This window comes from Lupinus angustifolius, chromosome LG17 (assembly GCF_001865875.1).
Source record: "Lupinus angustifolius cultivar Tanjil chromosome LG17, LupAngTanjil_v1.0, whole genome shotgun sequence".
In the NCBI taxonomy this organism is placed as follows: Eukaryota; Viridiplantae; Streptophyta; class Magnoliopsida; order Fabales; family Fabaceae; genus Lupinus; species Lupinus angustifolius.
The window spans coordinates 2,546,175-2,559,973 of NC_032025.1; the positions used below are offsets into that span (position 1 = coordinate 2,546,175).

A 13,799-nucleotide genomic window follows, 5' to 3' on the forward strand; every position below is an offset into this window, starting at 1 on the left:
TTTGAGGATAGAATAGAATCATGTTTCTATTACATTGTTTGGGAGATGAATTGAATGGTAAAAGTGATACTTTTGATGTTAGAATATTATCCTTATACCACCATGCTTATTAAACACGTGCTGTGGTGCCAAGGCTGCTTTAAACTCGTCTTCCGAGTTTCTGGAGTTTTGTACGCGACTGTTTAAAGAAACTTGTACATCATTACATCTTAATTACCAATACTAGATGACTGAAGGGCAATGGATGTAAATGCATTCATTTGTGAATTCCATGAGAAGTTCTGTACTTTCATTTTAAATGTGTTAAATTGCATTTGACTGTCATTAGTGTCCTACATCCTAATGAAGGTTGCTTTCTAATTCATCTTTTAAAACCAAAACTCCTTCAAGGCCCTTCTATTGTTGGAGATCAGTTGTCTGAGCCTGATCTGTATTTGTCAAGTTAGAATTTTTATTAAGAAAATATGACCCAAAAATGTTACACCCGATTAAGTTATGATTAAGAACTTCTGTTAGGCTCTGGCATTGGTCATGTGTGCAGGGTTAGATTAAAATTCAAGCTGCAGTTCCATTAGTAGAAAAGGGTAGAGCTCTAAAAACTCAATGGAGGTGGGATGCACCAGTGATAGAAATTGACTGCAAACTACAGAGATTGGTTTACATAAACTAGAAGTGCAGAAGTTGCCCAATGAGAGAATAAGGTTTCAGCTAGAAAGAATAAAAACAAGTTACTAAATTTAAGAATACAAATTTGATTGATACCATCCATACCCCTAATTGCAGGTAAAGAAAAAAAATGAAGTTTTGGCATGCTTTGTTTCATTCACTCTAATTTCAGCTATCCCAGCCATGGATCTTTATATCATTCTGCTGCATTTCACCCATCTTTTCCATAGCCTTTTTGGTTGTCTTATTCTTTATATCATTTTTTTAGAACTTACATTCAGGGGATTGAAACCTGAAACTCACTTCATACCTCAGCTTAACCATTTGAGCCACAACTCTAAGAGACTCTTCATCTTATATCCGACACAACAGATTCCTGCCATTTACTTTATAAAAGGGGTACTTCATGTCCATACATCTGGTTAAGCTAAAAAAATAGTTATATTAGCATTACATGCTTGGTTTAGATCACAACTACAGTCAATAACATACATGAGAGAGATTACTATAATTTCAATTGAAAAAGAAGTTTGAGCAGTCTTAACAACACAGTATTCCTAAGTAGAACATACAATGTTCTCCACTGCAAAGACCAGAAATCTAACTTTGACTGAATCCAACTTTCATGTTAATAAAAACGGCTATCCAATGCACAAAGTTTCCACCTTATGCGGTCTAAGGAAGACATATATACTTATTCTTATCCCACAAACAGATAATTTTACAGGATTTAATCACAACCTATCTTTTACATTAAATTGCAAATACTGTTTCCCTTAAGAAGGAAATTCAGAAACACAACTGATAACAATTCCCAGGCCAAACAATCTAACAAGACCCCATAATGTAAAGTTCCAAAGACTTGATATCACCAGAGTAATTTATCAACTTATAAAAAAGGATCCACGAGATGATGACACTACAATACCACTAATGGAACACAACTAAAAATTGTAATTTTCACTTACTATAAGATGCCTATCACGCATTCTACTACTTTGTACCCTGGCATCATTGTCTTCTTTAAAGTAAGGGGAAAATAATAATAAACAATAAGCTCTTTCTGACTCCGGACAAAATGTTTTATGGATCCTTCCTGAATGTTCCAGATTTACAAGACTAAATCATGCACAGATTGAATACATGCAGGAAGCATAGCATCAGAACTATGATCTCAAGCTATGTAGTGTTTCACCTCAGCATGCACAAGCTGACACCATCTGCACAAATTTGTAAAAAATAAAGCAATGTAAGCTAATAAAACTAAGGAGCCATCAAAATAATGTGGCACTAATTAAAGCTTGGATAAAAACATCAACAATGTTAACAGTATAATGGCCAATGTTGGGGTCTCAAGAGTAAGAGAAGTGGCACTAATGTTGACTTTCACTAGAAACTATGTCATAAGATGATTTTTAGCTGGACATCTTGTGACATGCTATTCCATAATAATTGTTTAGGCATTGGGAAATGATGGAATACAACAGCAGAGTGTAAGTTGTCGAAAATATAAAAAGAAGCTTGGTACAAAATTGCAAACAGATATTGGGAAAGTTAACCACTTGCCGAAATGATAGAGTATTATGGCGTTGTTTGATCCATGTAGCCGACCCCACCAAGTGAGATTAAGGTTTGGTTGTTGTTGCCAAAAGCATTCATAACAGAGAAAGGAACTATGAAAATCACCGTTATAGGCAATAATTAAAATTGCTTGTTAAGGAAGCTCACCAAGGATAACGTTTTTTGCATTTAAATGCCTTCTTTACTGCCTTTGCAAAAACTTGTGCAGCCTCTGCTTCAGCTTCTGCAGCCTCTGCCTCCCTAGCTGCTGCCTCAGCCTCAGCAATAGCAGCTTCTGCCTCTGCAACTGCTTTTGCAGCTGCGCTTGCCACTTCTTGAGCGGTCATCCCTTTAATTTTTGATAACTCCGCATCAATTTGGGATTTTGAAAGGTTGTTGACACTAGTCTTCTCTGCTTTAGGAGAATCTTTGGACCTTCCTTCAAGGAGTAATAAAGAGGAAGAGCATCTTCTTTTCTCAGAGCTCGATGGATTTGCTGAAATCATGTACTTACGCTTTACCTGTCATTAAACAACACCTATTTTTGTCACAAATGATCCAAAAATTAACCCAGATCCACTATGCTTTCTTACAGAGGTCTGCAGGTGGGGGTGCTGTTTCTTTGGTGAATAAGTTTTTTTTATATAAGGCAAGCTTAATGCGAGCTCCTATGGCATTAACTAACAGTAAACTTACCTTCACTAATTTGCCGCTTGCCACCATATGCTTCAGTTTTGTTGATAGTAACTTTTCGAGGTTCGGTGGAGAGCAGTATTGATCCTAATGACATGAAAAGTTCCAGAATTACTTTGGATAGAGTGGTGCAGACAATCACAGAGAAAAATTATATTGCTAGTATTGGCTATATTACCAATGTGGTAAGCTAATCAAATTATCTGACAAGAAAAGCAACATATACTTTACATAGCATATTATGAGTGGTTGAATTACGGTAACCCTTGGTGAACCATGGGAGGGCAAAAAATCAACAGTTGCTTACTTACCAGGTGAGAACACCTGTTTAGGCTCGACAAGTTGAAATGTTCAAATAAAAAAATAGCATGAATTCTTGGCACTATATGGAAAGGAATTACGATAGTTACATGTAATAGCTAGCTGAAATTGCTGGTAATTAATAAACTATAACTCTAAGGAACTAATAGAGAAATACTTCCAAGCAATTCAATAAACTTTAAATGTCATAAACTTGACCACAAAGCAGACTGGCATATTGGCACATATATTGTCACAGATAGTTAATAGTAATACATCAATCAATATAAAATGTATATTTTAAAAGAGAAAAGCATTTGATAACGGAGGGGTAAATATATATCCTTACAGTCTAATTTTGAATGTAAATCAATTCATGACAAAATAACCTGAAAAAAACAAGAGGTTCACAAAAGCAGAAATTAAGTAATAGCTGTATCATTGAAGATTACATGCACCAACATTTTGATAATCATTTGTTTCTCAAGACGTTTAGATTCTAGAACCATGAACGAATAAATTGAAGTAATCATACCTCTATATAAGCAGTAATGGCAGCCCTATCAGAACCCTTTGGCTCCTTCAACTTGAAAATAGACTCTAATATAAGAGTATCCAACCTGCCATTATTAAAAAGCATTTGCAGCCACCACCAGAAAACATGTTGCCGTAAAATTTATAAGCTTGATGGGATGTATCAGAAGCAGCACAAAAGAAGATAACTACTTATGAACTATTTTTAAATGTAATTGGAACCAATATATATGTAACTAAATTATATTTTTAGTGTATTTTTGCCATGATTGGAGCAAAGTCATCATGAAAATCAATAAATAGTGAAGAATCAAGATACCAGATACTCCAAGCTACACGAAAAATAACCTTGATATTTGTTCTTTTGAAGTAGAAGATGTTCCACCAGAAACTGCAGAAGCCTTAGTAACAGCAACTTCTTCAGCATGGTGAACTACAATACTCGAGGACATATGGATATTGTCGATTTTGGGGGGTGGTAGGCTCTTTTTAAGGGCAAGCTTTGCCTTCTGCCTGGATCCCCATATCGCTGTCACATTTATATTCCTCCATTTGTCCTGTTCACAGTTCAAAGCAAGGTCATAAAATGGCGATCCGTATCGTGAATCGCTAGGCTTCTTTTGGAACCTTAAATCATAATTGTAAATGAATCATGAGATTCATAAGCATAATGCAAAAAAGTTTGAAATATACAATTCAAAAGATGCATTATGCATACATAATGACTATGTATAAGCTAACCCAAACTATAAGGGTTAAGGCTTGGTTGTTGTAATTACTATATGAATAAAAAAGCAAAATCATAAATTCTAAAATTCATAAATCATAAGTTAATAATTAATGTCATCACCAACAGGTTCAACACCCATATACAGTAATAGATACTATCTCAGTCCCACGGATAAAAAAAATTGTCAAAAAAGTTCTCCCAAATCAAAGTTAAAATAATACATGAGAAGAATTGAAAACTGTACGCTATAATTATGATCAAGTATTGACAAAGACAGAAAAAAAAGAGCACATTCATTTAGAATTTCACATTTCAAATGAGGTTGGTTACTCTGTGAGGAAAAAATATGCAAATGACTACATGCATTAATTATAATTGCTATGAAACATGTAATTGAGGAGTTGTATATTTTCTAATAATAATTATGGAGCATTAAAAAAGTTCCCTTATTGTTGTGACTTTTCAATTTTTTTCTTTGCAGGACAGGGGGAGTAAAAAATACCCATAACATAAATAAACATGGTAATGGAAACTGGAAACAGGAGAGAATAAGAAAAACAAAAGTAAAAAAATATTGATAGGCATGCAGGCGCAGCCACAACTTGCAGGTTAAATAGGGTCCTCCAAAAGAATTTCATGGATTAAGAAGGGAAGCCCACTTTAATGGTAATTCAACTTTAACCGTTCATAATTTAATTTTTGAAGTAAAAGTATAATAATAGGCACTAAAGCTAAGTGCAACATATAGACAATGTCAAAGTAATTTAAAATGCACCATCTAGGTGATGTTTTTTTAAGACCCTAATTCAAAGCACAGTATTCAATTTTCTAAAAAATGAAGGACCTTTCCCTCTGGGTTACAGAACCCGCAATATCAAACTTTGGAACCTGGATAACCAGGTTGTATAACCCACAAAAAGGCAGCAGCTTCAATTGCACTCTGTCTGGCAATTCATGAGTCAAGCACTGTAGCACAATTCTGGTGATTTGTTCTGTGAGCCTGTGACGCAAACAACTCTCCAATTCTATCCGCCAATAAATATGATTTCAAAAAAGACTTGCATCATTTCGTACTATTTAAATCATAAATCATACGACTTCGACTACACTGGTTCAAAGCATACATAAAAATACACCTTGCCACACCATAGATTTGACAATTTTCTCAAAGCAAAGAACTTCGCATATATTTCTTACAATGCAATAAACAGATGGTCATTCACCACATGCATTGGTAATATCTCAAATCTGACGTAACAATAAAACCTCCTTCTTAGCAACTTTCAAAACCTGCTAGACCCTTGAAAAGACATACCTTGAGATCTACGTTAGAACGCATGCGCAAAACAGAACTGAATTCTGGGTCTGTAAGTATAGTGCGCCATTTTCCTGCTCCGTGTTTGACTACTCCAGCTTTCAGCGCTGCTTCTTCTTCTGCAGTCCATTTCTGCTTAGGAGCACCCATTGCAAGAAATCTACAACCTTTTTATGATACAATAGTTTTCGCTTTTATTCTAAATCTTAAAGTTGAGTGCTGACTTCTTCTGCATCTATGTCTATCCACATAGAAATATCCTGACTATCATTGATCTACAACAACATCAGAATGCAAAAAATAAGACAAGTTATAAGAGAATCCGATCATTCAATGATTATAGACAAATAAAAACAGAATCCCCAAAAACCCAATCATTGACCTTAATTCCCAAATGAAGTTCAACTCCATCTACTAAACATCCAAAATTTCAAATTTCATCTCCTAGTACCTATCTTAGTTACAGTTACACGTAAACAGATTCTTGGTGTAAGAGGATCAACTAGAATCCACAACAAAAACATGTAATTATCCAAGAAATATTGAATCGCCCCAACTCGAAAACCTAGATTATGTTATTTTCTGAGTTTCAAGATCATTGAGGAGATGAAATTTACTATCAACAAAAACAATGAGAATGAAACACAATAAGCAAAATTTTACTTAAAAACAAAATAATGAATGATAAATAATATTGAATCATGCGCACTGACCTGTAATAAGAAAAAGCATAAAAGGTAGAGCTTTATAGCGATTAAGAGAAAAAGGAAAGGGAATTAAAGAAGAATCGGTAGTTAAAGATAAAATGCATCAGATAAGAGAACCACGGAGAGCATGTGAGGAAAGAGTGAGAATTGGGACAAGATCAAGAGTTCATAGGCACAAAAATCGATTTAATAACCCCAAACATTTTTCGATGAATCGAGGGAAAGATCATGAGATATGTGGATTGTGTAAGATAAAAATACGTTTCTTTATTCTCAGAAAACTATTGGAAAATTGGAACTCAGTTTTTCATAATTGCTCAATGATCCCTTATTTTGTGGGAACACTTGGTGTCCGACACTCTGTGCCACTTCATATTTCATGCGCTTGTGATTGTTCAGAAAAATACTTAATAATTAAATTTTAACTTAAATATATTTGTCTGGCAAATCACTCATGGTACATGGAGTAACACAAAATGTGGGACAGCAGATGTGTACCTTATTTTGTCTAATTGCTCTAAATTTTCCCTTTCATTAAAGGTTTTTTCACCTTAGAATCTATCCACCTTTATCTTCCTTTTTTCTAGTCGAATGAATCTTAACAGATGTAAAATATGGTTTAATACATATACATTTACTATAATTATTTTTTATATTGTCAAAAGTAATACAAATCATGGTGAATGATATGTTAATAATGTAAAAAACTTTATACTCTAAAGATAATCAAAACTTTCATTTATTTTGTTTAACTAAAGAAGACTAGTTAACAATACTCTTTCCTTTGTTATGATGCTAATTACTATTTTTCTTTTTAGAATGGGAAACATGGCTTTCTATATGACTTAAATGAGGGGTGTGATGAAATGGTAAGTATAACAATGGAGAATGAAACAGATGGTTAATTTTATAGATAGATGGTTGAGAAGTAAGTCTCATACATTTGTATAGAGAACGATCCCATAAAATGATCTAATGGAAATTTCCAAGGAGGCAACAATCTCACAATCCAAAAATATTTTAAAAGTGATTTGGTGTATGAGAATGTGTGTCTACCATAACAAGATGCACTATGGTGAGACTAACGAGTAAGACCAATAGTCATTTCGCTAAAAGATATCGACTTAAAGTTATATGGAAGTTGCGTAGTGGTTTTGAGTTATTGGACATGAGAAATGTATTTTTCATTGTTTTGTTATAAACTTTTAATGGTTGAATGCTAAGATCGATGTGGGTTGTTTTTAATATATTTTGTAAATTTGAATGTGATTTATTTTTTTATGATATGACTTTGGCGACAAGATCAGATCAGTATCAATGGTTAGGATCCTAATTGGAGTGGAGATGAACACCACCAATGTGTCATACGTAATTTCTGAGGAGTGAGGATCAACCATCTCCATTCATGTTCTCATTCATATCTCCATTCAATAAAAAAATGACACTTCAAAATTATAAAAATAAGAATTATTACTTTACACTTTTCAATAAAATTCTACTGGGTTGGGACAGGGAGACACCATTACTATGGGATAGAAGATCTTCATTCATTTGGTAGAGTGGATGTGAAGAATGATTTGATGAAGCTTCTGGTGAGTAAAGCATGACTTGAAGATCATTAGAACAGAGTGGAATATGAGAGTTTCTCATAAGTATTATCTTCACACAAGTTTGGTTACCGTGGTAAAGACTACAAGTAGAACAAAAATTGAAAAAGTTAACCGACAAATATCATTAAGGTAAAGAATATGATATGAATCCTTAAGTTTTTTATTTTAGCACATGGTATTGAAAAGATGTGGCATCCATCTATGTAATAACCACGAGAAAATGCAAAACCCTCAATGATCTTGAGAAAATTTGGAATATGGAAAAATATCAAGAATAAATTCTACCTTTCCAAATTTGTTGATTGTAACTTAAATGGGTCAACTAAGGCTTCATCGAGTCAATTTGCAAAACCTGTGTTTGGTGTTTAGCATGAAAGAAGATCAATGTTTATTTCTTGTTCTATGTGGTTAGAGGACTTGTCCGGTTGCCCACTCATCTTTAACATGAGATGAGGAATGTCCCATAAACCATAATCACTTGCAATTTGTGGAGAACCTCTAAACCGAACATTTGAACTTATTTATAAGGGCAATGGAAAAGGTAAAGCCAGGGAAGACAGCATGAAAACATGCGATTAGTGCATGTAAAATTACTATTATGACGAGTTTGGTTGTTGATGCCGTTTTATTTTAATCATTAGTCTTGATAATGCAAACTCCATTGATGGAAATCAAACTCTTCTTGATCAGAAAGATGACAAAGAAAATAATATGGAAAGAATACTCAATGAATTCTTATTGATTGAATTGATTAATGAAATACAAGGCAAGGGTTAATATATATACTCCTTGAAAGTAACAAACTTAACATATAATAACTAACATCTAACTACTAATCAAAACAGAAAAATAGAATTAACAAGCCTAACACAAAGCTATGAGTGATAGCTTGCATTACAAGAATTTGTTGGTTTTTATAATAATCATAAAGGAATTCAACCCAAGTCTCCAAATTCTGATGATGTATAACTCCATAATTGGCCCAAGTAGCTTTGTAATCATGAGATTTATCGTGATAATGAATCTGACTTAGATGAGTGTGTTTATGATTAATCTGATGCACCATGGCTTTTTCTGACCGAGATAGATCCAACTGATGCGCATTGTCTGTGTGCACCTGATGTAGCATTGCTGACCGAGGATTGTGCACCAGCTGATGCGCTTTGTTTGTCTCCACCTGATGTAGTAATCCTGACCGAGAATTGTGCACCAGCTGATGCGCTTTGCTTGTATGCACTTGATGCATCCTGTCTCGGTCAATTTGATGCATGTTTCCTGACTCTTCTGGTTTGTAGCAATCTGCCACAAGACCAACTGAGCCAAATTTGTCCTGATGCATATTTGTAGTTGAATTATGCTGATCATGATCCATGCTTGTTGAGTCATCATCAATGGTCCTATAAGTATAATTATTGTTAAAATTCACCAGTTTAACAATTAGTATTAGGATAGTACTTTTGGTAACAACTTTACAAATGGATTAAAATCATACAATTAATATATAGAGAAAGTTAATTATGAGAATGATTGTTACTGTGAATAAATAATATCAATTAAATCGTTGTATCTTACCTAGATAATTAAGATTTATATATAAATGTAAATGAATTTTTCAAGTGATTATGTGATTATTATTCAACTCTAATCATAATCATATATATATATATATATATATATATATATATGATTCCATGACCTATATTTATTGCTCTGGCAAATAAAAAATATTAGATGGTGGAATTTTGCACAATTTAAAAATAGGAACAATGAAAAATGCATCTTGACATAATTAAGAATTTTTTTAATATTACAATCAAATGTCGTAACATTAATCTTAGCATCATATGAGAACCTCTTAGCATCACTTGCAATGTTTGTGATTATTTGTTTTTTAGATTGATTGAAGATCCATTCAAATATATTTAAATTTGAACAATTTATTATTAATACTACCTATTGCATTATATACATTTAAGTTCATTAATTTAATATATATATATATATATATACACTGATATTTCAAGTGTTTTTTATACTGTTAGTAAATTATCTATCATTTATATGTTAGTTACATTGACTATCAAACAAAAGTAATATAAATCAAATGACAACATATTTTATGCTAATAGTGCATAAATTTTAAGAGAAAAAGATGTATACACTGACGATGTATGTGTTATTTACACTGCCATTCCATCATCTACCATTTCCTTTATAATTATATTTGACTTTTTAGAAAATGTAATTCAAATGAATGGTTGATAATGCAGTTATTGTGCATAATTTTTTATACTGTGACTGTATGAATATTACAATCAAATTTTAAATCCTATTTTTATTTGATGAATTTGGATAATTTAATTTGATTGAATTATGGATAGTAAAAGTAAAATACAAGTAAAAAACTTAATGAGGGCATTCGGCCAATATTAAATAAATAAAAGGGGACGATTTCATAAATTATGAGGAACAGTATAAGGTTTGTTGATTAATTGATAGTGTGGTTTCATTTGGCAGAGAGCATCGACGATGGCGAACATTATGCAACGAGCGGCGAGCCACGGTGTTGCGGTACGCGCCGCCGTGTTGAGGGGAGCAAGAGCATTCTCTTCCGATGCGTTGGTAGAGGCCAAACCAGGCGAGATCGGAAAGGTTTCTGGAATCCCCGAGGAACACCTTCATAGAAGGGTATATTTCTCTCTTCTTCTTCTTCTTCTTCTTCGTTTTTTTACCCTAATTTTAATTCCGATTTGTTTGAGATACTCTACCAATGAATCGTGTACAAGGCATAGTCAAAACACTTTTTCATTGTATTTAGATTTGTAATGGATGCTCAATTTGAACATACATGTATGTATTATTTCATCTGAATTTGGGTTATGTATTAAATTGAAATTTCATATTGTGTTAGAGCTTTGAAGGTGGTGTGTTCTGGCATATCATATTAGGGCCCCTTTGTTTAGACTTAAAATAAAGTGATTCTACAAAAGTGATTTAGGCAAATTTATAGCTTCTCATAGAAGCTGAATTTCAGGTTTTTTGCTACTTCAGCTTTCATATTAAAGTCCCACCAAACAAAGGTGCAAAAGTGATTTTATTTATTTATTTATCGAAGTAATTGTTTTTTTTTGTGTGGAAAAAACGGCCCCTAATATACTAGTTGTGCATTGCTGAGGGTCATCTTGTTTATTGAAGTGAGAGGGAATTTCATCTTCAATAAATCTGTATATTTTAATTGAACAGAATTTACATACTAGTGTTAGCTTTTGGTTAACTTGATTACATCCATTTGTACATGTGATTATCGATATACTGAATTTTAAGTCTACAAATACGTACTCATCACCATGTTTCTCTCCCCACTCCCCTTTCTTGTCAACTACTGAAACTCAATTACTCATTTATCTTATACTCGCAATGTGGTGCAGGTTGTAATTTACTCTCCTGCTAGATCTGCGGGTCAGCAAGGGTCTGGGAAGCTTGGAAGGTGGAAGATCAACTTTGTCTCAACCCAAAAGTACATTCCTTCTTTATCATGGCTCTTTCACTATGTAGTTCAAAACATCACCTGAGTTAAAGAATTTGCGGATTCTTTATTTTTCTTCTGTAATTTACAGTCAAAGTATAGTCTTTGATGAGTTTGATAGCAGGCTTGGATTTTGAATCTAATTTTTTCATACGAAATTCGATTGAAACTTATGTTGTCACTGACATTTCATAACCTATGCCAATTTACAAAGGTGTTGATATGAAACTTATTACACTTCACTGATAGGTCCAGACATCCATCCCTGAATGCTTATAGTTATTGATTAGTTTGATTTTTTAAGAGTTACTACCAATTTCAGTATTCCTTAATGTAAACCATTTTGCTGATCTTATCACTTCAATAATGGATGGTCATTTTGTAATCATTGATGATTACTCATCAACTTGTTAATGTTGGCAAATGTGCTTTTATAGGTGGGAAAATCCACTCATGGGATGGACATCCACTGGTGATCCATATGCTCATGTTGGTGATTCTGCCTTGAATTTTGATAGTGAAGAAGCAGCGAAGTCATTTGCTGAGAGATATGGCTGGGATTATGTGGTATGTCTTATTATTCAAATATTGGGTCACATAAGATTTTGTCTTTTAATTTTAAGTTTGTCTTCAGGATGTTGCTTGTTATGCTTCATACCGTGTATCTGTTACTTGTTAACATTTATCTGGTGTGTTAATATTTAATATTATTTTATATATTATTGCTAATGCAATCTAAATTAGAAGAACTAGTGCCTCTTGTTTTTTAGATGAATTTAAATCAGTTATCATTAGAATAGAGGATAGGTCTCTAATCAGACTAATCCATGCCTATTTTATTTGATTTGATGCTTCATTGCTATTTTTAAGTTTTTTAATTAAGAGATTATTAAGAAAAGCTCTAAACTTGATGCAGGTCAAGAAGCATCACACACCATTGTTGAAGGTTTGAGTTTCTTTCATCTGTAGTTATGGTTTTTGCAATTTTCATGGATGATACTTCATCCCTGTTTGCTTTGTGCCATCAGTAGTTTCCTGTGGATAATATTATATGTTCATCATCAATTAGTCTTGTTTAAAATCAGCAGTAACATTTCTTCCTATTTCCTTCCATTTTTTAACATCAGTAAGCTAATGTCTTAGCTTCATTCCCAAATCCTTTAAGATAGTTCTTTAAAATTATTACTAGAAGGTCTTTGATGTTTTAATTAATACTAAAATACTAAAAAAGGAAATCATTTTTTGCTGAGGAATACAAAGGATAAAATGTCTGCCAAGGGAAATGAATTAATTGAACTCAAAAAAAAGTTTTGTTACAACAAAATGTACTGTTTTTTTCTAATTTGTTAATGGTCACTGTTGGTTGCAGGTTAAATCATATGCAGACAACTTTAAGTGGAAAGGCCCAGCCAAATTGGATGAGGCATGATCTGTTTGTTCCTGTTCTTTCAGAAGTTTCAAAGTCAAGCAGTTTTCTCTTTCGAATATTTTCTTGCAAGAGATATTTAAACATGAATTCTTAATAAAAACAGATGAGACTGATCTCACATTACCATAGCTTACCTCTATGATTCATGTTACAGTTAACTAGCATTTTTTGTGTGTGATGTGAGTGAGAGTTGCATCTTGCCTTGACGTTGTAGTGAATAATTGGCAATGAGCACAAGCATGAATGACTCGGTGTATGTTTGGACTATCATATTTTGTACTTGTAAAAAAGGCTTTCAAAACGATCCATTGCTGGAGTTAGGGATCCTATGGAAACCTTTGTTGTTTCAGATATCAACTACAATTGAACAGTGAACTCTAAGTTACTGTCATACCACTAGCACCGTTGCTAGGATGCACTCGATAATTCTCAGTGGACAAATACTCTCCTACGAACTATGTGGAGAACTTATACACATTGAAGGAATTCCCTTTTCTTAAATAAAAATGTTTTTGTACAATCAATTTTGGACAATAAGACGACATTTTTGTGCAGAAGTACAAGAGAATAGACAAGGGTGGCCCTCCTATTAACCCACAAAAAGGTACACGACTTTGTACAAAGTTAATTGTACACTTGATTTATCACCCAGGTTGTTTCTTGGTAGATATTTTGCCAGTCTAGTGGTCAGAAATGTAGTTTATGTATAGTTTGTCTCTGTAGAATTTT

The 13,799-nt window shown here is 33.2% G+C and overlaps 2 protein-coding genes across 2 annotated transcripts; one reads left to right on the plus strand and one right to left on the minus strand.

Moving 5' to 3' along the window:
• On the minus strand, positions 1,443-6,829 carry LOC109331386 (telomere repeat-binding factor 2-like). The gene is made up of 7 exons (XM_019565834.1): positions 6,512-6,829; positions 5,799-6,073; positions 4,102-4,310; positions 3,755-3,839; positions 2,923-3,006; positions 2,395-2,747; positions 1,443-1,886 (listed from the first exon to the last, which is right to left on the minus strand). Coding segments are annotated over exons 2-7 (882 nt in total). The 5' UTR covers positions 5,949-6,073; positions 6,512-6,829; the 3' UTR covers positions 1,443-1,885.
• On the plus strand, positions 10,575-13,334 carry LOC109331387 (NADH dehydrogenase [ubiquinone] iron-sulfur protein 4, mitochondrial-like). The gene is made up of 5 exons (XM_019565835.1): positions 10,575-10,803; positions 11,544-11,632; positions 12,079-12,208; positions 12,558-12,587; positions 13,011-13,334. The coding sequence occupies exons 1-5, from the start codon at positions 10,645-10,647 to the stop codon at positions 13,068-13,070; spliced, it is 468 nt and encodes a 155-aa protein (XP_019421380.1). The 5' UTR covers positions 10,575-10,644; the 3' UTR covers positions 13,071-13,334.